We start from the raw sequence: 24,773 nt of genomic DNA, 5'->3' as shown, positions 1-24,773 counted from the left end.
AGTTACAATGTTGCTGGATTATTCAGTCGAAATGAGCAACAATGTAATAGATTTGTTTCTATGTTCTGTATGTACAAGTGTGTTAAACGACAGTTACCCAAGGCGATGCTATTGGGCCATCTTATATCAGAGCTGACCAGAACTTTCCTGTCCTTCCCATCCAGAGTGACACGTTCTATCTTGGCCCCCTCTCCCCACTCACTGAAGAACAGGTACCTGCAGAAAAATGGAACTAAGAATTTACTTATCCATACAAATTTTACCTACTGATTATTTGATTTAGAAAAGAAAACACTCATCCGACCGATACATTTTTGCGACGTATCTGACCGTATGTGGTTTTGCTCATGAGCATATTTCTGGTCGATTCTTCGATAAGGAGTGTACATATACTCATTCAATCATTTTAAAGGCCATACAAATTTGATTTGTTGGTTCTCGGATTTTTTCAGGAAAAATATGAAGCGACTGGGCGAAAAAAAACTTGCTTTACTGAATCAAGCCTGAGGAACCGGGAACCTGTGTAAAAGAAAGGCAGGAAATGAATACACACGTCTAGTGTAGGGGTAGATACCGGTTCACTGGATCTCATTCGAAACCTGTACAACATCCAAGAACCACGTCCAAAATACCTGAAAATCCAAAACCGAGTCCAAAAAACCTGAACGAAGTACAAACATATAACGTTAGAACATTCTGTATAGACATCGTATTACTAGTACGTCATCTGCCAAAAAAAAGGTTATAAAAGCAATCCTAAATCAAGCTAGATTAGCCATAATTCACATTTGTCTCTTTCTGTAACTGTTGGTTCAGTTTTCCGGAGATGAAGTTGAACATGAGGGCCTGAATAGAACTGGAATTGGACCTGATTTATGATAACCCAAACCGGCATTTACCCCTAGTCATTACAAGATTTCAGGCACATAACGTTATATAAAAAATTTTCACTTAGGCCTTCACAATGATTTAAACATTTTTTGAACAAGAAGAAATTGTTTAAAGCTAGATACATCATAATCAAGGATTTAACCTCCTTGATATAAAGCAACAAAATGCGTGGTATCTACTGGAAAAAAGTAAACAACAAGATAATTAATTTAACTTAACCCATCTTTAATGTGCTATTATACACATCATAAGGGGACAGTATTATAACAGAAAATATATAATAATAACTTTATTGCACAACAATTGTACAAGGTACAGAGTATGGCATTACTGGTACATAGATAACATTCTACTAGGCTAATCCGTCTATCTTATACAATATGATGTACTAGTCTATCTTATACAATATGGTGTAGTAGTATGGGATGACAATGGGATTTTACAATTATTGGAGGAGTTTCTTACGTCTAGACATTCTTTGATATATTTCCCAATGTATACCATGCATGGGTTGTCACATGTCATTATGTACTTAAATTTTCTATATATAGGTCATAGTAGAAAATATCTTTACCAGAAGTATGGATGATTTTGCCTCGAAACGTTTCTGTTCATCTAAAAACCATGAGCAAAAGAAGTATACGGCAACGGAAGTTTCATTCTCATAATCATCCAACTGACTTTTATTCAGCGCTGTTCTATCTTTATAGAACCCACTGTCATTATTAATGCTAGGTCAATTTGTACAAGATCCAAGAGTAGAGCTGACTTAATCTTAGGCCTCTTCTAGCGCTGACCATTTTTTTTTTCACCCGTAAATTTATTCCCACTGCAACATGTGTTCCAAATTTCTGGCTCTCCAAAAAGATCCTTACAATCAAATGTTACCGAACTGTGTTGTTTCTCTCCACTGCCATTATGGACACTGCAGTTTGTGGTCTCTCTCCTACGATATTTATATCGCAAAAAATCTTCAACAATGGCTTAATCTTCCAGGCTTCTGAAGTTCGTACTTCCGACAGCTCCCTACTTCCTTCCAACATGTCCAAGATGGCTAGACTACATAGCTCATTCCTTTAAGTCTTTGATTGGCTCCTCTATGTCAGTGACTATTTCCAGCGTTTTGATTGGCTTGTAACAATCTTCAAAGAGAGCCCTCTATCAAAGTTTACTCGGACTGTAGGGTAGTCTATATACTTAAATGATTTTCGATTTTTTTTTCATTTTCGATTTTCGGAAGCGGCGATTCCGAGAACCAACTAATTAAATTGGTGTGGCTTTATTGAGAATATTTTGACAAGTTCTTATGCCAATAACTGATGCTCATTATCTTAATATATGCAGACATTGATGAGAACCCGCATTTTGCTTTAAAAGTCTACGATACTCCCCTTGTTCCAACAGTTCAGTGCCCTGTTATTTCATTTGACAATGGCATGCTGATAGCATGATAATGTTATTGAATCAGAAATTTTAGAATATATGTGAAAAATAAAGAATGTATTATCTATGCATAATAGTCTGGTACCAAGACAAACACATACTTATACCTGTCAAATTTCATCACAACGATATTTTCTGTTGTTGGCTATTTTTGTAATTTATGTCGATATTTTGTTCAATTAATCTATTAGCTATATTTTTGCAATGTTTTGAGTGTAAAAAAACTCATTTGTCTCATTTTCATAGTTAAAATGAGTAAAAACCATATTGCCGGATGAGGATTAACTTGAAGCGAAGATCAAGATAAAAAAGTAGAGACGCCAAAGTGTCAGAGGGTCACATTCAAGGTTTCTTCTCAGCCCTTCGTTTTGATGTGTTCCTTTGCTTGATCCGTACATTATAGTTACTCATTCGATCTTGATTTGACTATCAATTAGAATGAAGGTAGTGACTGCACGTGTCCGCCTTGTTGTGGATCGCAATTTGCATTTCAGTAAATTGTAGGTCAAACAAACAGCATCATTGTGTTTTATCAGCAAGATTTGAGATATTCCTGCTGAGTAGTAGTAGTAGTAGTAGTAGTAGTAGTAGTAATAGTAGTAGTAGCAGAAGTAGTAGTGGTAGAAGTAGTAGTAGTAGTAGTAGTAGTAGAAGAAGAAGTAGTAGTAGTAGTATTTGTAGTAGTAGTAGGAGGAGGAGGAGGAGTAGAAATAGAAGTAGTAGTGAGTCACGCCATAGCAGTTCTTTCAGAATGTCAAAATACTTCTGAATGTCTGAAATCATTTGAGCTGCGTTTTACTCAAATGTAAATAGGGACCCCAACATGGCGGCGGACGCCCACATGACTTCGCACGAAAAACAGCACTTTGAGGTAACATATTTCGATCTTCTTTGTATGTGTGCAATGTACATATTCACCCATTGACAGGATCCACTGCCAGTCCTCTGGGACGTTCTAGGCCTTCACGAAGGAACGTTTTTCGGTAGGACCCGTCTAGGTTAGCCATTTCAATCACAGCTTTTCCTGTCCCCGAGTCAGTCCAAAACAGGTTGTCTCCTACCCAGTCCACAGCCACAGCCTCCGGAGAGACCAGATTAACATCCACCACAACCTCGCTGTCAGAGGGAAGAGGGAATGTACAATCTAAGCAAGGAGGTTGATCTAAGCAACAACCTTAAAGTTACAGTTATTCTTGATGCATGCTTGTTTTCTTTATTTAGATATCTATCTAATCGTGAAGTTGGTCTGGTAAAAGTTAGAACGGGTAGAAATTACTTATGATGACTGAGGTGCCTGAACAATGGTGTGACATTTATTCAATGTACTTTGGAGCTCCATGGTCGCCATGTTGGACAGTGTATGACGTCTTGACATATGACCAGTGCAACGGATGGCTGGATTGTATAAAAGTACGGTACTTGTTCTCATTAGATTAATAGTTTTTGCATAATGTTTCGTGCATTTCCATAACATTCATACGTTTTCGTATATTGCTTCTTACCCTTTCGCATAGTGCTTTGTGCGTTATAAATTACATTCAAACAACCGTCATTAAAATTGGTAAGAATAATTCCTATTTATCCCCTCATAAAGAAGAGTTCAGAAGCCTAGTACTTTGTTTCATATTAATCATAAGGACATCACACATTCTAGATCTCAAGAAGAAGGTAGATGAACTCTATGATGTTATAAAAGCTGTTTTTTCCCTTTCCTAGAACGTAATCCATGCTATCTGAATGAGTTTAATGAATAGAGAAACCAGGCCAGGAGGTGCATAAAACGATTGTGACAGTTTATAGAAAGACAATAGCTGCTATTTACCTTGTCAAATGATATAAACATTTTTTACCCACAATTTTCCCAAAAATCATATTTCAAAGACTACTAACTCTTCATAGGATTAAAATATTGAAATAAAACCTACTATTCTGTAATCCCTGGTTTATGCTCTATCAGCCCACCAAGTTTCATGTAAAAATATTAATGTTTTATAGAATGCCACTCCCCTTTGTATAATTGTATTAAAGGGCTTGGCTCGTGTAGGGGTCAAAGTTCAAGGGCAGATAGCCGGGTCAAAATCACCACCCTGTGACGGCTATCCTGTCAAAATATACACCACAGATATCCTACTTTTTGAAAATCATAAGGAAAATTTGCCACCTCTGGTGGTACTGATAGGTAAAATTTTGAGGTCTGGCCATTGACTAATAAGGATTACAAACAAACCTTCTCTCTGTGTCGTTGAAATACATCCTGTAGATAGCATTAGTATGCACATCTGTATAGAACAGCATCTCCTTTTGCCAATGGAAGTCCAAACCTACAACAGACTCCATGTCGGGTGTTTGCATGACCTCTGGAGGAGCAGAGCTGTCTGGGTACAGTTTTCTGATTTTTTGTCTTGACGAGAACAGCAGATAAGGCCGCGAGTCTTCATCTAGAAAATTATAGAAACGTTATATCTTATTAGAATTTAAAGTACTAACATAGAACAAACAAAAACACCAGTGTTTCAGATAATATGTTCGCTATCATAGTTGTGATTTTATTACTGGTACTTTGATATGATAGAACAATAGAAGTTAGAATTAGATATGCAATGTAACAATATTGTCCCGTGTTTCGTGCAAGTAAAGTAATTAAGGTAATATCAGATCAGTTTTGGTGTTCTTCATTCAGATTACAATCTTGAATCTAAAACATCTAAATCGCCATCATATTCCATTATCTATAGAAAAAAAGGTAGTCATATCATTTAGATGTTATCAAATACATGTCATATTGATATTCCTCATAAATTAATTAAAAATTATACTATTTTGTATGATTCCAGGTTTCAGTCGAGAGTTTCCCTAATACACTACCTGTGGTGGAGGTAGGGTGGATCTGGTTTTCCTTCAGACCAGTTCTGAAGTCCACACAACCTTCACACGTGCAGTGTTCCTCCGTGCTTCCACAGAAGCCGGAAAGCGAGCAGCAGGGAGTGAAGGACACGGGGTCACATTCTCCTGAGGCGGCGCCTGGAGCGGGGAAGTCTGGACCACAGCGGAGGTCATCACGCCATCTGCTGCCGTTCTCTGTACAGGGGAAAAGGACATTGGTCTACTCGTACCAGCATATAGTGAGACGTTTGTTTCCCAGGGAATACTTTTCCAACTAAAATAGTAACGTAAGACCAATATGTGTCCAGACAAGCTGGTACACAACTTATTTTCGTTCTTTACAGAAATAATGTGTCCAACCTATACACATTGAATTATGGTTACATTTATCACTCATATCAACATATATTGAACATCTATAATGATAAACAAAACGTAGGATTTTACTTGATGTTCCTGCTGAAACAACTTCGAAAACCCCTGTACGGTTACATATATGTTATTAAGAAAAGAAAAGAAGTATTCTTTCTTTGGTTTTACGTGGTCAATTTAAAACTCCTTGTCCAACATGTATAGTAAAGAACAAAACAGAATGTGGAGCGTCCTTACGATTGTGAAATCTGTAGTCCACACATCCGGGACAGTTGCAGTGTTCTGGCCAAACGTTGCCACAGTGACCTGACGCTGAGCAGCATGGGAAACACGAATGGGGGTCACATTCTCCTGGGTCTGCTCCAGGTGCAGGGAAGTCAGGTCCGCACCTGAAATCGTCCCTCCATCTTCTATTTGGTGCTGCTATTGTTTCTTCTTTAACAATAAGTGGGGTTCCTGGATAGAGTGAAGAATCTTTCGAGATTGAGGTCTTCTTGGTATTTTGGCGTGTTTACGATTAGAGAAAGTTTATCAGAGACGTTTGTAAGGTTTGACATTGCCTAAGAGTAACAAACGCCGGACTACTTTGAAAAATTATTCTATTTGGAGCTGCTACAGCTTTTTTACCACAATCGGCAGCGTTCCTATATACTTATGGATGAACATTGTTAGAGGTACATGTAACAGAGCAGCAGTTACCTCTGTTCAAATGTTTGGAAATACGAGAGTATATTATTCTTGTTTTTATTCATCATTCATATCAAGAGTATGGCAATGATAAACAAAACATTGGTCAACCTTGATACCCATTAAGAATCATTTTCTAGCAGCTTCGTACAAAAATATACTACTGCAGCCTGACAGTTATGAACTGATAAGGTTGGAAAGGGTATGTCTACTTCTGATCTGGAATGGAATTAAAGTACCTTAACTAATATACTAGTAAATGAGAACATAATGCTTGCACCATATATCTCCTGGAAGTTTGTACATCCGGGACAGTCACAGTGATCTTCAGTGTTTCCGCACCAGCCTGCCGCGGAGCAGCATGGGAAACATGACGTAGGGTCACACTCTGCCGGATCAGCGCCCTCCGCTGAGTACCCGGGCCCACAGTGCCAGTCATCCCGCCATTTACGTTTAGCGACTTGTCCTGTAGAATATGTATTTTTACAGAATGGTGGAGATACATTACCTTTAAGTTCTTACATAAACAACCAAAATATTTCAGAATGTACAGATTAATCATTTTACTAAACTTACCCAGCAGACCTTGCAAACACGTATGCAAGACAAGTAATCCTCCCTACAAGTAGTTGTTCTTTCGCGTAATTAGATTCCAATCATCAACATTGCCCAATACTTTCGTCGTACAATACATTCTTTGAGTCATGTTCATGTTTTCCGCACAAGTTTAGGTATCTTATTGTCATTTTATTGTCGCAGAACAAAAGGCATGGGTGACTTGCAGATTATCATACCCGTGCCTTTGTATATTCAATTACCAGACATATTCTGATATCTTTTATTGAGTTTTGTTTATAGGAAGTAGCAGATGATTATTTAGAAACGTAATGTTGTCTTATTTTGTTCTGCAACATTACTTACTGAATAATTGATATAATCTCACCTGCCACTGCATATACCTGTACTTCACACAGAGACAGGTAGTCCTCCCGTCCGATCAGCTGAACAGACACCCACCTCCCTGAGATGGGCTCGGCACACCGCACGTCGATGGTCTCACCGTCCGATGGAGTTTCCGAGTAGATGTCACCACATGGTGTATTTTCACGGAGGTCCTCAAAGGGACCAACTCGCACCATAAAATTTCGAAGCCGTTCTCCTATAGAATATATATTTTTTACGTAACGGTTATACATTTACGTTCAACGGTAACGCTACTTTTATTAGAAATGATCAAAATCCAGGATAGCAACTAAGTATGTATTTTGAAAGTTGAAGCATTCCGTTGTTTGCACTTGTAAGCTCACACCAATCTACATCGTAGGAGGGCACCTAGCTTTTGCTATTGTATGACATAGGCATATCTTTTCAACAAATTTTTACTGACTCAATGTCCATGCGTGTAGTACTTTATGTCGTTTAGCTAATTAGGTTTCATCATTCTATTCAAATTCTCACACATTCACTTCAATCAAAAATGATAGTAGTTTTGGAGTAGCCTTCCTAACTACTCACCACAGCAGTCTCCACGGTTGATGACAGTCACGTGACTGATGACGTATGTGTCTCCAAGATCGACCTTCCACCACGGCTCGTACTCCAGGTCCGTATGTGTGCATTCTTGTCGAGGGTACAGAACGGTTCCTGTGTTTCCGTCCACAGCTCGTTCCGCAGGATATTCAGATCTCAACAGACTGCTCTGTGAGGCCTCTTTGTTGAGTGCAACGTTTACTTCTGTATATAGATACACTATCCGTTACATGAATTATATTTTTACAATACTTATAAATGGGAGAGACATGAGGTAATGTAAATATACTTGAATCAGGAAATCATTTATCACTGACAGATGAAGCACATAGATTGCTACCATCACAAATAGAAATTACCTTCTTTCTTGCTTTCATCCTTCTTCTTTATCTTCTTCCCAACTGTAGAGGTAAACAAAAGGACAGTCAGTATCCTTCAAAATTGTGGTTGGTAATAACTTGATTATTCATAGAAATGGGATATTTATGGCAAAGGGGGACATATATGCTATGCATCTCAATTCACTACCGATTGTATAATCATCAACGTAAAGCAAGAGGATGGATAATGAAGAATGCGGAATATCTACCTTTATATACTGCTAATCTCCAAGGCCCACCGCATTTTTCATCTTCGTTTCCCCGACATGGAGTGCTGCACTGTTTGTTCTTCCGCTGACGCCCAATCCTGGAGAAGTGGCGCTCGTTACCACACCAGCACTCCTCGTAATACTGAGTACCTGCATTGCAAAGTAGTCAAGAGAAAAACGGCTGCCGTAAGCAATATTAGCAATTTTATCCTTTTTGATCTTTTGTTTTCAAACTTTTTACCTTCTTGGGGTATTCTTTTTTTCGATCATGCAATGTTATTATACATACGATTTGATTTTACGATGGATGACGTTTTTTTATACAATGTTAAACAAGCACAAACCAGCCATATAAAATTCTGAAGAAAAAAACAAAGACGTCGAAAGAATCAAAGCATTTCTAAACTATCAAAAAATTGTCATCGTGTTGACAGACAGACAGACACGAACACACACACACGAACTCCAACGAAAACATAACTTTCTTGGCGATGGTAAAAATTTAGATATCAAGAGTAAAGACGGTATACCGGCGTAGTTATATCCTTCATCACGGCAGTGTTCGATACAGAGGTCGGTAGTCATTTCCTGTGAGATCTTCGGTCCTTTTGGCAGTCGACGTTTCTTGCTGTCCTTGTAGCAACCCATGTATTCTCTATCTACTGGTGGGCTCGGCGAAACTGCAACTGCATTTGAATTGTATGTAAAAGAAATTTACATGTGACATTGTTTAGTTCTAATGGCTAAAATTGGATTCTATACATATATTACCTAGAAATTGATATGCCAAAGGTAGCTTTAAATAATCTCCAAATTAAAAACTTTTGGTTAGCTGCTTCTATAAACCAAAATGTTTTACTCAGATCTAACACAAACGCGAGAAAATGCAAGATAATGCCAACGGTGGTTATAGAACGGCATTAATAACCATGAAGATTTTACATTAATTTAATAACCATGAAGATTTTACTCACTGCAACAAACGCTTTCTATTTCTGTTCCTTTAACTTAGCGTTAATTACACATGATCATTAAGAAATGACAAGCCAAGTTTTTCAAACTGATGCCTTTAAGATATTTCAAATTGAAGGTTGCCAAATTAGAGATAATATCATAGACACATTACCATTGCAGATTTCGTGAATAGGAAGCAATTATGTACAATATTTCTGTATGGTTATTGGAGTAATTTTCCCAGTGTACCTGTGCCAGTACCATTTCTGAAATCGATGCACCCTTCACACTTGCAGTGCGCAGCTGTCCCGCCACACTCTCCAGCCGCAGAGCAGCATGGGAACAGGGAAATGGGGTCACATTCGCCTGGGTCTGCCCCAGGAGCGGGGAACTCCGGACCACAGCGGCCATCTTCTCTCCACCTGTTGCCAGTAACTGTGTAAAGGGTAGGTTAATTCTAAAATGCAATTACCTGATCGTGATGCAAATGCTAGACATAAGAATCAAACCTTGATTATCTAAAAAAAAAACGTTGGAATATTCCGTAAAGCTATTGTTGATTAAACACGGGACCTCCATTTACGTCCCTTTCGAAAGACAGGTGCTGACCCAACCGAGATGGCCTGACCCAAGATTGAACGATGGTCTCTCGGCCCGATAAGCAACTAATTGGAACCAGGAGCTCAGCTTTGAGGCTGCTACCAGTTTAGCTTTAGGGACGTTTGTTGAGCAATAGGACATTCCGCCTGATTGCTGGTATGTAAGGTAGATCATTGGAAATGTGCATTAGAATCAACCTTTGATTAAGACGTGGTACCCTGAGTTACACCGATATCTGCGTGTCAAAGTCATTCTCTGCAGTGCGTTAAATGAAATCTGAATATGACTACTCACCACTGTGTGTTCTGTAGTCCACACAGTCAGAACAGTCACAGTGATCTTCGGTGTTTCCGCACCATCCCCAAGGAGAGCAGCAGGGGTTACAGGAGTGAGGATTGCACTCGGCTACTTCAGCACCCGGTGCAGAAACTCCCGGACCACAGCGACCCTCTTCCGTCCATTTCACAGACAGCATATCATCTCCCTTCAGACCAATCCATCCACTTCTGTACTCAACTCCTGCGGGACAGGTATGATATGAGAGGGTTCATGGTTCCAACTGCCAATGCTCAACAAAGTGCATTGTTGATAATTTGTCAAATGTGAAGACCACTAAGACACAAAAAAGAAGCCTGGACGTGCATTACTCATTCTTCACGTACTATCCACAATACATTGCCCTACGCATGTGCAGTTGGAACCACGAGTTTCCTCATTCTCTGAGGTACTAGTATTTCAGGGGCGCTCTCTTTTCATGTCCTACTCCTTATCAGCATTGTTATCACCAACCTATCAGGTAGTAGTACTGTCACAACGTTACAAAGCAGTCGTTTTGAAATAGATTCGTGGTGGAGTTTTGATTCACATCTCTGTACAATGTACGTACCCACAATACAGAACAACTTACCATAGACTGTGCCATAGTTCACACAGCCATCACAGAGGCAGTGGTCATCTGTGTTCCCACAGTACCCGTACTGAGAGCAGCACGGGAAGCAGGATTCAGGGTCACACTCCCCCTGACTGGCACCAGGTGCGGGGAAGTCGGGACCACATCGCAGGTCTTCACGCCATCGCTCCTGACTTCGGTTGACAGGCCCTTGGTCGGGTGGTTCTGTAACTAGCAATGTCAGATCACAATATCACCCAATACAAGACGGAGCAAAAAAATCTTTAGTTGGCACGCACTGTACTGTATGTTTTTTTTTCTAGCTGTAAGGATGTGGTTATAATGACAATCTTTATTATTTGTCGTTATTTGAAATAAAGATAATCGTTTCATTTTTTAAAATTAAGAATGTAAAATATGAAAATGTATCGATATTGATAAGTGGTACTGACAGGACACATATCAGAATTTGACATTCTTCCATAACTCCAAAAGAAAGACGAACATTCATACCTTCATTACAGTTTAGCTCATCTGATCCGTCAGGGCAGTCCTTCTCCTTGTCGCAGCGCCATTCCGCGTGGATGCAGCGTCCAGAGCTGCACCGGAATCCGGCTTCACCACAGTCCGGATTTTCTACTGTACCCTCTTAAATTTTTGGACAAGACACAGTGTATTTGTTTTGTACAAAAATGAAAAAAAAAAGTTAGAGACAAGACTCTATAGCTCTATTATAATCTACATATAGCAAGGCTTAGATTTGACAAAAGAGTGAATGTACAACAGAAGGTACCAATGTCATATATGGATTAGAAGTACGCATAAAACTTTTGATGAAAACTCAATGGCAGCAACGTGTATTTTGTTTTGATGCGTACGTGGAGTCTCTCTCTCCCTCCCCCTCTCTCTCTCCCTGTCTCTGTGACTCTCTCATTACTTATTTACCAATGAATTGTTACTTCGCATTAATACGTCCCAATATTAAGGTGCAAGCTGTTTGCTTTTTAAAACACTTACCACACCCCTCCTCGTCAGAATCATCGTCGCAATCAGACTCGCCGTCACATCGCCAGGCACCATGGACGCACTTCTTATCTGAACTACACTGAAACTGATCCGGGCTACAGGTCACTGCGGCTGAAAAACACTTGACATCAAAACACCTTTCAATCTGAAACGACTTGATTAACACAACTACATGGTCATCATCATCATCATCATCATCATCATCTTTATCGTCTTCATCATCATCATCATCATGCCAGTACTGCAGCCAACTCAAGGCTCTTGGTTCGCTTCGTGCAGGTTTCCATAGATGACTAATAAATAATGAATAGTGCAATTATCGATATAAAGAATTGGAAAGTATCTAATAAAATATTTGATCTTTATGCTGCAACCATCAATATAAAGAGTCTGATTTTCGTTGAGAGGTATGGATCTTGAAATAAATTCACCGCTTCCACTACTTGGGAGGGGGGATATCAAACGTTGTATAACGTGAAGACCAGAGTAAGGAATAGAAATCGTATGCAACTTTTATTAATGTGGCGGTCTAGGAGTATTTGACCAAATAATCAACATTTGAGATGAACATGAAAATTCGGTAGTATCAAGTCATATTACAGAGCATGACATTATTGCAGCCATGATTTATATATATATAGTTTAGATTTAGTTGTTTTGTTTCTTTTACTGTTTAAGACCACTTCATGTAACGATTCACTACACTGAATACGTTTTATGTGATATTGAAACTGCTGTACTGCATTTAGCCCATATGGGCATGAACGTGCAAATAAAGATCATTGTCATTATAGAAGGACATACGTCATACCTTCACCATCACAGTTCAGTTCATCAGATCCGTCAGGACAGTCCCGGTCATTATCACAGCGCCATGTGACATGTATGCAGCTTCCAGAGATGCACTGAAATTCACGCTCGCTGCAGGCAGGTTCGTCCGTACCTTCTTGAGGTTTGTAAGTTAGAATTAGAAAAAAAAGGAGTTTTAGATCAAAGAAGTCCGCAGAGGCAAAAGCCACTCATTATTTCAAACGCTAGGATTTAGAATACATTACCGCGTAATCTGTATGTTTAGTGCTCGTCGTAGTAGATACACAGTTCTTGCTAAGTGCAGAGCCTCATCTGTGTACCAACAAAAGTGCACTCATACGTCAAAAAAATTAATCAAGCAACTAAATAATATTTTCAAATCATCCAGTTGCTTAAGTCACTGATTTATTGCTTTTCGAAATTAAATAAACAAATAGATAGATGAATGAATGAATGAATGAATGGATGAATGAATGAATGAATAAATAAATAAATAAATAGATAGATAGATACATAAATAAATACACCGTGCCTGTGCTTGAAATTACTGTTAAATCCTGTTCCAGATACAAGCTGTGTTTTCAAAAAGCACCTACCACACCCGTCCTCGTCGGTACCATCCACGCAGTCAGGGTCCCCGTCACATCGCCACGCATTCTGGATGCACTTCTTATCAGCACTACACTGGAACTGACCAGGTCCACAGGTAATTCTGGCTGAAAAACAATTTAAAAACATATAAAGCATCTGCCATGCCACTTTAAGAAACAACTTTTGGCCTAATTTAGTGATACTAGTGTAATTTTAGTATCTCAGATTTATTTCTATTCTGTCGACATGCCATAAAACTGATAATATGAAAAAGTTTTGAAATTGAAGCTAAGTTTTATTACTTTGTTGAATATGCCTGACTTTGCACAAACAGAACACGAACAGCATAACTAAAGCCCGTGGCCTCCTGACCTTTTCCTGACCATGGCTGCGAGTCGGTAGTGATTAAAGTCATCTGTGGCTACAAGTTGGTCGGCGGGGTTGCTTGCTAGCTTCCTCGCAAGCCGACCATGAATTTTGAAAAATCAAAGTCGTCCTGATGTCAAAGTTATATTGTGCTTGGACTGGAACTTAAATAGTATAGATTCCAGGCTTCTACTGACAAAGTTTTTTTTTCGTGTTAAAAATGTGCAAATCATGTCTTCACAGAATTGGTAAACCGACTTTAGCAGTAACGCAATACGTTGAGGACAAGCTGTATCAGTGTATGAGACAAGACTGATAGGTTCAATCCACCCACACCGGTGTCCTGTGCCTTTCGTAATTAAATGTTACATGGCATTGAAATGACATTGAAACCCAGAAATCAACACAAGCCACAAGGCCATTATTACATTTTATGATCATTGGTCGACTGCCGCTCCGGAGTGTAAATTTCTTTCAATTCCTCACTCAGCTAATATCCTCTCAACTATCTCGCAACTAGCTTTAGAAAATCTTTGTTCCCCCTTGACATATATGTATCTATCTATTTATTTATTAATTTATCTATGAATCTTTAAGGTCGTACCTTCAGTTAAATGAGTAGCTGATTTCCAAGGGAACCCTTACATAATTCTAACAACCTACTGCAGTTTTCCTCGTCAGATCCGTCCCTACAGTCGAGCTCTCCGTCACAGCGCCAATGTCGGGAGATGCAGCTGTCGTTGGTACTGCACTGAAACTCATCTGATTGACACATCGTGCCGCCTGTACACAAAACAAGTCGACTTGAGAAGTCATGGATGATTAGAAAGTGATCAACTACATGATGAATTGAGTGCCGAATGACGTATAGATGAGAAAAGTACATGTGCGGACTACTATGATTACGAGCTGAATAATTCTACACTTCTCTGGAGTCTACTTCCATTTACTTTCCTCCTCTCTCTACTGTACTCTGCCATATGGCACGGCACTGTGCTCAACTGTACTTAACTGTCCAATGGCATATAACAATGACTCTACAAATAAGTGAAATGACTCTTATTCAATTTAATTTAGTCTATACTTTGTTTGTTTGTTTGTTTGTTTGTTTGTTTGTTTGTTTGTTTGTTTGTTTGTTTGTTTTATTAGGATCCCCATTAGTGGTTTTCCATACACTATTCTTCCTGGAGTCCGAACATCAAAAAGCAAATATAGAAACGAAACTTATACAATTAATAAATTAAGTCAAGTAAAGTAAAGTAAACAAAAAAAAGTGTAAGAAAACTAAAGATATTCAAGAGGCCAGAGGTCAAACTGAAATAATCAACACTACTCTAGTTAATTAAACTTTACTCTAATCTACTCCACACAACCCCACGCCATTCTACTCTTCTCTGCTCTACTCTACTCTACTATACTCTACTCTACTCTACTCTACTCTACTCTACTCTACTCTACTCTACTCTACTCTACTCTACTCTACTCTACTCTACTCTACTCTACTAGACTCTACTCTACTCTACTCTACTCTACTCTACTCTGATCTGCTCTACTCTACTCCACTCTACGCTACTCCACTCTACGCTACTCTACTCTTCTCTGCTCTACCCTATTCTACTTTATTCAAATACGGTCTGCTCTGCTCAGCTTTACTCTGCTCTACTGCTTTGCTCTGCTCTGCTTTCCCTACTCTATTACTCTGCTCTGCTTTCCCTACTCTACTACTCTGCTCTGCTTTACTCTACTCTACTATACTATACTATAGTATACTATACTATACTATACTATACTATACTATACCAAACTATACATTGTATATTTCACTCTACATGTATTCTTATCCGCCGTACATGATGACTATACTCCAAGAATCTGAAAGCTAATTAGACCAATATGTCTAAATTTAAGGATATTCCCTTTATTTGTCGTAAAAATGACATACCGCAATTTTTTTCATCGGATCCATCATCACAGTCATCATCCGCGTCACAGCGCCAGTCAATGCTGATACATTGCGTGGTGTTACCGCATCTAAGCTGGTTTGATTTACAAGGAAAGTTTTCTGTGCGGAAAAATAGATAAGAAACGAATGAAACTTCAAATCTGTCCATGATAGTCAAGTCAAGTCAAGTTTATTGCACAACAATTGCACCAGGTACAATGTACGGCAAATAACATGGAATATTAACAACTACAGACTATGAATACCATTGGTCATAATTTCTACAAAAATATTTTCGATCAATGCTTCGGCCGTGCTTTGTACAATGTTAAAAATTTGCCGTAACGTACGTGAACTTCGATGGGGTGAGGGGCGTAACTTTAGTCAGCTATTACTCCGTAACCGTGAATAAGAAAATAAAGCGGTTTCATTCCTCCAATACCTGCCAAGTTCCCTATCGTCTGAATGCAAAGTTTGAAAATTCCGGTAAAGAGATTGAATTTTAGACCTGTGCCATTGGTCTATAATGCTTTAAGTATGGGGTGGGGGGGGCGTAACTTTGGTCAGCTATTACTCCGTAACCGTGAATAAGAAAATAAAGCGGTTTCAGTCCTCCAATACGTACCAAGTGCCCAATCGTTTGAATGTAAAGTTTGAAAATTTAGGTAAAGAGATTGAATTTTAGACCTGTGCCATTGGTCTATAATGCTTTAAGTATGGGGTGAGGGGGGTAACTTTGGTCAGCTATTTCTCCGTAACCATGAATAAGAAAATAAAGCGGTTTCATTCCTCCAATACCTACCAAGTGCCCTATCGTTTGAATGTAAAGTTTGAAAACTCCGGTAAAGAGATTGAATTTTACACCTGTGCCATTGGTCTGCAATGCTTTAAGTCTGGTGGTTACACCTGTGCCATTGGTCTGCAATGCTTTAAGTCTGGTGGATAAGAAAATAAAGGGGTTTCATTCCTCCTATACCTACCAAGTGCCCTATCGTTTGAATGCAAAGTTTGAAAATTCCGGTAAAGAGATTGAATTTTAGACCTGTGCCATTGGTCTATAATGCTTTCGGTATGGGGTTGGGGGGCGTAACTTAGGTCAGCTATTTCTCCGTAACCATTAATAAGAAAATAAAGGGGTTTCATTCCTCCAATACCTACCAAGTGCCCTATCGTTTGAATGTAAAGTTTGAAAATTCCGGTAAAGAGATTGAATTTTAGACATGTGCCATTGGTCTATTATGCTTTAAGTATGGGGTGAGGGATGTAACTTAGGTCAGCTATTTCTCCGTAACCGGTAAATAAGAAAATAAGGCGGTTATTTCCTCCAACACCTAGCAAGTGCCCAATCGTTTGAATGTAAAGTATAAAAATTTAGGTTAAGAGATTGAATTTTAAACCTGTGCCATTGGTCTATAATGCTTTAAGTATGGGGTGGGGGGGGGCGTAACTTTGGTCAGTTATTTCTCCGTAACCGTGAATAAGAAAATAAAGGGGTTTCATTCCTCCTATTCCTACCAAGTGCCCTATCGTTTGAATGTAAAGTTTGAAAATTCCGCTAAAGAGATTGAATTTTAGATCTGTGCCATTGGTCTATAATGCTTTAAGTATGGGGTGGGGCGTAACTTTGGTCAGCTATTTCTCCGTAACCATTAATAAGAAAATAAAGGGGTTTCATACCTCCAATACCTACCAAGTGCCCTATCGTTTAAATCTAAAGTTTGAAAATTCAGGTAAAGAGATTGAATTTTAGACCTGTGCCATTGGTCTATAATGCTTTTAGTATGGGGTGGGGGCGTAACTTTGGTCAGCTATTGCTCCGTAACCATGAATAAGAAAATAAAGCGGTTTCATTCCTCCAATACCTACCAAGTGCCCTCTCTTTGGAATCTAAAGTTTGAAAATTCAGGTAAAGAGATTGAATTTCACACCTGTGCCATTGGTCTATAATGCTTTAAGTATGGGGTGGGGGCGTCACTTTGGTCAGCTATTGCTCCGTAACCGTGAATAAGAAAATAAAGCGGTTTCATTCCTCCATTACATACCAAGTGCCCTATCGTTTGAATGTAAAGTTTGAAAATTCCGGTAGAGAGATTGAATATTAGACCTGCGCCATTGGTCTATAATGCTTTAAGTATGGGGTGGGGGGGCGTTACTTTGGTCTGCTATTTCTCCGTAACCGTTAATAAGAAAATAAAGGGGTTTCATTCCTCCAATACCTACCAAGTGCCCTATCGTTTGAATATAAAGTTTGAAAATTCAGGTAAATAGATTGAATTTTACACCTGTGCCATTGGTCTATAATGCTTTAAGTATGGGGTGGGGGCGTAACTTTGGTCAGCTATTGCTCCGTAACCGTGAATAAGAAAATAAAGCGGTTTCATTCCTCCAATACCTACCAAGTGTCCTATCGTTGGAATGTAAAGTTTGAAAATTCCGGTAAAGAGATTGAATTTCAGACCTGTGCCATTGGTCTACAATGCTTTAAGTCTGGTGGGGGGGCGTAACTTTGGTCAGTTATTACTCCGTAACCGTGGATAAGAAAATAAAGGGGTTTCATTCCTCCTATACCTACCAAATGCCTTATCGTTTGAATCTAAAGTTTGAAAATTCAGGTAAAGAGATTGAATTTTACACCTGTGCCATTGGTCTATAATGCTTTAAGTATGGGGTGGGGGCGTAACTTTGATCAGCTATTGCTCCGTAACCATGAATAAGAAAATAAAGGGGTTTCATTCCTCCAATACCTACCAAGTGCTCTATCGTTGGAATGTAAAGTTTGAAGATTCAGGTAAAGAGATTGAATTTTAGACCTGTGCCATTGGTCTATAATGCTTTAAGTATGGGGTGGGGGGGCGTAACTCTGGTCAGCTATTACTCCGTCACCGTGAATAAGAAAATAAAGGGGTTTCATTCCTCCAATACCTGCCAAGTGCCGTATCGTTTGAATGTAAGGTTTGAAAAGTTAGGTAAGGAGATTGAATTTTAGATCTGTTCCATTGGCCTATTATGCTTTAAGTATGGGGTGGGGGGGGCGTAACTTTGGTCAGCTATTACTCCGTAACCGTTAATAAGAAAATAAAGCGGTTTCATTCCTCTAATACCTACCAAGTGCCCTATCGTTTGAATGTAAAGTTTGAAAATTCCGGTAAAGAGATTGAATTTTACACCTGTGCCATTGGTCTATAATGCTTTAAGTATGGGGCGGGGGCGTAACTTTGGTCAGCTATTTCTCCGTAGCCGTTAATAAGAAAATAAAGGGGTTTCATACCTCCAATACCTACCAAGTGCCCTATCGTTGGAATGTAAAGTTTGAAAATTCAGGTAAAGAGATTGAATTCTAGACCTGTGCCATTGGTCTACAATGCTTTAAGTATGGGGTGGGGGCGTAACATTGGTCAGCTATTGCTCCGTAACCGTGAATAAGAAAATAAAGGGGTTTCATTCCTCCAATACCTACCAAGTGCCCTCTCTTTGGAATGTAAAGTCTGAAAATTCCAAAAAAGAGATTGAATTCTAGAACTGTGCCATTGGTTTACAATGCTTTAAGTCTGGTGGGGGGGGGGGCGTAACTTTGGTCAGCTATTACTCCGTAACGGTGGATAAGAAAATAAAGGGGTTTCATTCCTCCAATACCTAGTAAGTGCCCTATCGTTTGAATGTAAACTTTGAACATTTAGGTAAAGAGATTGAATTTTAGACCTGTGCCATTGGTCTATTATGCTTTAAGTATGGTGTGGGGGCGTAACTTTGGTCAGCTATTACTCCGTAACCGTGAATAAGAAAATAAAGAGGTTTCATTCCTCCAATTCCTACCAAGTGCCCTATCGTTTGAATGTAAAGTTTGAAAATTCCGGTAAAGAGATTGAATTTTAGACCTATGCTATTGGTCTATAATGCTTTAAGTATAATTCGTTCACGTCGCATTGTCAATGGATGGATGACTTTTATGAGGTACGTGGATGTATTGCTGTATTGTAACCCTGTAAAACAAGATTGCAGTATAGATTTAAGTTCCGTTGCGGACACGGACATGTTTTTTTTTTCGAATAACGAAGTTACTTATGAAATAAAACCTTTCGTATTGGATAAAAGGAATGAATCAGTTAATCCTACCTACCTACACTAATGAGCTTTCTCGATAATTCTAGAGTTAGAAATGACTGCAATAGTTCGCCATCGAAATGTGACTACATAATATCAAAAATGAAAAGTACGAACCACAGTCTTCTTCATCAGATCCATCATCACAGTCACGGACGTTGTTACAGCGGGAACTTACGGAAATACAGTTTAAATCGTACGTGCACTCAAACTCATCTGAGGTACACGTTCTCTGTCCTGTAAAGTAAGCAGAAACGAAAGAAGAATTCGATATTTCTTATTACTTTTTTCTAATTTTTTTTCTATAATACCCTTTTTAGAATGTTTTTCTATGACATAACAAAAAATCATCAGTATGCATAACTGTGGTCCGAGCTGTAAAGTCTATATATTTCTTATGATTGTATGTTTGGATACAAAGAGATTATCGAACAATACTACTCAAGTTTTTTAAAAAGGCGTGCCGCCATTTTTAAAATTACCACAGTGGATTATAATTCGCATGAAACAGAGGCTACAGCGGCCGCGTGGGTGCTTTCACAAAATGGCGTCGGGATTCTGAAACGTGCGCATTGAACTGTGATATTTAGTGGAAATATCTACAGTTACGTCGGGTAGATGTCTTCAATCACAAGTGTTGGAAAAAGCTATCCATTTGTTTGTCTTATATGTACAGGCGTTTTCTTTGGAAATTGCGGAAGAGTAACGTATCCCCTAATAGAAGCTATATGATATGTATAGAAAGGTGAAAATGTACATTTTCTAAGCACTTACTAAATTTTATGATTGACCATGACATCACTCTAAACAAAAGCCTTTCGGACGCCTTTCACACTTACATTCTATCAACAAATCGATTCGAGGCACTTCCAGCATTTCCTCCGAGCACTTTTTCTATATTAACATATTTTTGAATTAGTTTGTGGACTCTGCAAACATTTCATTGTACATAACAGTTTACACTTTTCTCTATATGACCTCTGACCTCCGAACTTACTTGCCTATTTTATCTTGTGTATATAATGATGACTCAACGATGTTAAATTGGATTGTAAAATTGACTTAATGATTGATAGTAGTGATGTGTAAATTGCCTTTGCTAATGTATTTGTCTGTCGCTAACTGTTGACTCTCAAACTTCAGCCATGCTGCCTCGAGAGTCAGTGTAGTGTACCGTGACATTTGACAATAAATAAATGTTTATAATGTAGTTGATATTGATTCTGAAGCATTTTGTATATCCTTCAATGTAAGCCATTTATGACAGTCAAGGGCATGTAGGGCAACCCTCGCTGTACATGTATGTCAACTGAACCGAGAATTAGATAAGCATCTGCATAATAAAAAAACGAGTTACTGACCACATGACTCTTCATCTTCTCCTCCCGAACAATCTTGGTCTCCGTCACAACGCCAGTTAGGAGGTAGACACTTTCCGTCAGTGCAGCTAAACTGATGCTCCTGGCAGGACTTTGTCACCGATGTGTCGTCAACTGCAGGATACAAATCCACCAATTTCAGCACAAAACATATCCATCCTACACTTTAAAGACAAAATGTTAACCATACACATTTCGCAAATATGACCACTCGTTTTGTCGTTGTGGAAGTACAGAATTTTACTGTTCAACGCAATTCCGTCGTGTTCAACACAATTCAGGCGCAGTGACAATGCTGCATTATTTGAAACCAGAAATAACATTATTGCAAAATACAACGAAAGTGACCATCGTTTACATGGGGTTACAACATTGTCTGTACATACATCTGCACTTGCAAGGCAATGCATGTGATGTACATCTTTCCTCCTTGTATAAACTTTTAGTTATGTACTAAGAAATTTTGCCTACAAAATTCTACTCATTGCTTGTGTGTACGGTGTGTAAGTCTATAACTATTATCAGATGCTTCTGTTACATAAATATACAATGTAGAGTACTGAAGGTGTGAATCAGCAGGAAAGCATTTAAAGAAACAAATAACAGAAAGAAAAGAACAACAGTGGTAAAACATGATACGAACAGCACTGAAAATAGAAAATGTATCAATTCTAGTCCGGTAGAATGACGAATCTGCAAAAGTCAAATTTTCAGTGTGTGTGGCTTAAATGATTTCTTCTTCATAGTGTACAGAGGTAATTTAAGTACCAATCCGCCGTTTGGACAATGTCACCCTAAAATGTTAAATCAGTATATTCCTAGATACTTACTTACCAAGTTTTTCTACCTCACCAGAAAGTCGAATTCCTGCTATGGTTTCTGACTCTGTAAAATTCTGCTCGCCTTTGACGAGCACCTTGACAATACAGCTGGTTTCGTGCAAACCGTCGCTTGCCGTCACGGCGATTTCATACTCCTTTGTTTCGTTGGTATTCAATTCCATCAAAGTGTATATCGTGCCGTTTCCTGAGTTGATAGTGAATTTTCTTTCGCCGTTTCCGTTTCGTATCCTATAAGACATTTCGGCATTTCTTCCCTCGTCAGGATCCAAAGCCAAGACTCTACCAACTAGAGCACCAACAGGAACAGGCCTTGTGACACTGAAGACGTAATCATTCTGTGTGAATCGTGGAGGGTTGTCGTTTTGGTCAATGACCGTTATCACCACCCGAACACTTGCTTGTTGGAAGGGGATACCCTTGTCGCGTGCTTCTATCATGAATTCGAGCACAGACACTGCCTCACGATCTATAACTTGTAATAAAACAATATTTCCATCTGGGTCCACATCAATGAGTTCATTGTAATCCACCACGTAATAAGCAATGTCTGCATTTTGACCCTCGTCTAAATCAGAAGCTGTAACAGTTCCAACAATTGTTCCAATCGGACTGTTTTCGAGTAGAGAAAACACGAACTGATCTGCCCCGAAGTCTGGTGAGTTGTCATTGACGTCAATTAGAATGACTGAAAATGATTCGTAGGAGGAAAGAGGTGGTACACCGGTATCCTCAGCAACGACAGTGATAATATAAGACGGCATTTCCTCTCTGTCAAGATGTGACGAAGTAACGATTGTATATTGGTCGTCAGAAATTGGCTTTAAGGCAAAATGTCCATCTGCATCTTGCAATTCCACACGTATAGTTCTATTTTGCCTTCCGTCTGAGGCCGAAAGTTTCAGATGTGCTATAACTGTATTTATGGGGGAGTTTTCTCGCAGTGCCACGGCTCCTTCAACTGTCGACAGAAAGTTCATAGCTATCCGAGGGCCATCGCCAATGTGTATATTTACAGTTACAAAGGTTGGAGAAGTGTTGGAGCTTGTATCTTCCACTTGTATTACTATTCCGTAAGCATCGATGATATACGGCCAATCCAACGGTGATGTAACCGTCAACTTTCCTGTCACCCTGTCGATGGAGAAGAGTTCACGAACGGAATTTGACGTGTCGTTCCGAAACGAGTACACCAGTCTACTGCCAATGCCTTCATCGATGTTAGTCGCATTCAAGTCTATGAGAAGTGTTCCAACAGTCACGTTTTTCCTGATGTACACGTCGTAATGATACTTCTCAAATTCCGGGCGTGTTTTTGCATACACCTCCACCTCACACAAGCTTAAGTAGTCTTCACGACCCACCAGCTGAACAGACACCCACTTTCCAACAATGGGCTCAACACAAAGGATGTCTATTGTCTCTCCATCGCTTGGGGTCTTTGTATAGGTTTCACCACATTGTGTATTCCGCGAGATGTCTTGGTGAGGCCCGACTCGCACGCTAAAATTTTGCAAGCGTTCTCCTGCAGAAAGAAACGTCCTGGTAATAAGGATTTGTATATTGCAGGTTAGTGTTAGTGTTTCCGCCATTGGTGCAATTATAATCAGGGGCTACTGTCAGCAGGAATGGCATTAAGACTTCGAAGATTTTCATATTGCAGGTTATTGCTAGTGCTCCCGCTATGGATGCAATAAACATCAGAGGCTTGTGTCAGCACATGTACCTTTACGTTTGGGTCAGCATTGTTGGCAGTGACACCTAGCTGCAGTGCAAAGCGAACCAGTCATTATTGCCCTAGTGACAGACAGCCATCAAAACGTCGGCTCTTAATGTATATCACACATTGGTTGAGAATAAAGAATTTCAACTCTGTTATTAATGATTGCCTGAATCAAATTAAGCAAACTTTTGATTTTTAGCGGATTTTGTCGAATGATAGATGGTTAGAAACGGTATTTCGTTATAATACATTATGATTTCTTATCATTGATTTGTTATGCTTCCTGTCTATTGTTGTTCTTCTATGTTTGTTTATTAAGCTGAACAACATTTTTACCAAATTTTGAACGAAAGGATATTGTCTATTTCGTTGATCAAGATACTTCCTCTTTCCTCTGAAACGTCAACTCACCACAGCAGTCCCCACGGTTGATGACTGTCACGTGACTGATGACGTATGTGTCTCCAAGATCGACCTTCCACCACGGCTCGTACTCCAGGTCCGTATGTGTGCATTCTTGTCGAGGGTACAGAACGGTTCCTGTGTTTCCGTCCACAGCTCGTTCCGCAGGATATTCCGATCTCAACAAACTGCTCTGCGAAGCCTCTTTGTTGAGTGCAACGTTTCTCACCTTCGCCCTGTCTTCTGACTCTACTCCTTTGGAATTGCAATTGAGAGGTTGTGGGTCAGTGAACCGGCCATTGTGACGGGAACTCGGTCGACGCGTCGTTAGTGTAATGAAGTAAACGCAGGAGAACTAGATGTGTATTTTGATAGGTGTTAGCGTGGCAACGTGTGGCGTAATGGTTAGAGCGTTTGGTTAAGAACGGTTAGGTCCCGGGTTCGATTATCTCACATGCTCCGATGTTGTCCTTGGGGAAGGCACTTTACACGAATTTCCTGACTTAATGGTGGATTGACGCCCGCCAAGCCTCTTGGGATATCCATTGCCTTAAGGTTTCGCAAACACTGATGAGGACACACTAACTTGGTGAGCCAATGTATCAGGAACTGCACATTTGCAACCAAGAACAGTACCTTTTGAACAAATTCAGAATGGATGTCTAACGAAGTTTTGGACCAACTGTAATTTTCAAGTCAGTCATGTAACAATTATGGCACCGATTTGTAAAAATGAAAATAGTTACAAAGTGATAA

General features: G+C 39.3%; 1 protein-coding gene across 7 annotated transcripts in view; it reads right to left on the bottom strand.

The window, feature by feature from the left end:
• Positions 1–24,773, bottom strand: part of LOC136424982 (uncharacterized) — a 90,609-nt gene that overhangs the window by 41,640 nt on the left and 24,196 nt on the right. For 4 of the 7 annotated variants that reach the window (XM_066413654.1, XM_066413653.1, XM_066413651.1 and 1 more), the window contains exons 20-41: positions 21,036–21,167; positions 19,792–19,911; positions 15,574–15,693; positions 14,295–14,414; positions 13,271–13,390; positions 12,676–12,810; positions 11,856–11,975; positions 11,352–11,486; positions 10,857–11,069; positions 10,244–10,468; positions 9,599–9,784; positions 8,926–9,081; positions 8,396–8,545; positions 8,166–8,207; positions 7,792–8,010; positions 7,220–7,435; positions 6,557–6,742; positions 5,827–6,045; positions 5,200–5,412; positions 4,562–4,772; positions 3,253–3,450; positions 98–216 (exon numbers count right to left, since the gene is read on the bottom strand). In XM_066413654.1, coding sequence (XP_066269751.1) covers positions 98–216; positions 3,253–3,450; positions 4,562–4,772; positions 5,200–5,412; positions 5,827–6,045; positions 6,557–6,742; positions 7,220–7,435; positions 7,792–8,010; positions 8,166–8,207; positions 8,396–8,545; positions 8,926–9,081; positions 9,599–9,784; positions 10,244–10,468; positions 10,857–11,069; positions 11,352–11,486; positions 11,856–11,975; positions 12,676–12,810; positions 13,271–13,390; positions 14,295–14,414; positions 15,574–15,693; positions 19,792–19,911; positions 21,036–21,167 — 3,555 coding nt within the window. The remainder of the gene's footprint in view (positions 1–97; positions 217–3,252; positions 3,451–4,561; positions 4,773–5,199; positions 5,413–5,826; positions 6,046–6,556; positions 6,743–7,219; positions 7,436–7,791; positions 8,011–8,165; positions 8,208–8,395; positions 8,546–8,925; positions 9,082–9,598; positions 9,785–10,243; positions 10,469–10,856; positions 11,070–11,351; positions 11,487–11,855; positions 11,976–12,675; positions 12,811–13,270; positions 13,391–14,294; positions 14,415–15,573; positions 15,694–19,791; positions 19,912–21,035; positions 21,168–24,773) is intronic. The other 3 variants (XM_066413650.1, XM_066413649.1, XM_066413652.1) reach the window with 3 other exon arrangements.

Source organism: Branchiostoma lanceolatum, chromosome 19 (genome assembly GCF_035083965.1).
Source record: "Branchiostoma lanceolatum isolate klBraLanc5 chromosome 19, klBraLanc5.hap2, whole genome shotgun sequence".
Taxonomy (NCBI): domain Eukaryota; kingdom Metazoa; phylum Chordata; class Leptocardii; order Amphioxiformes; family Branchiostomatidae; genus Branchiostoma; species Branchiostoma lanceolatum.
Note: the sequence above shows the minus strand (reverse complement) of the source record. Positions and strands in the feature narration are given on the sequence as shown.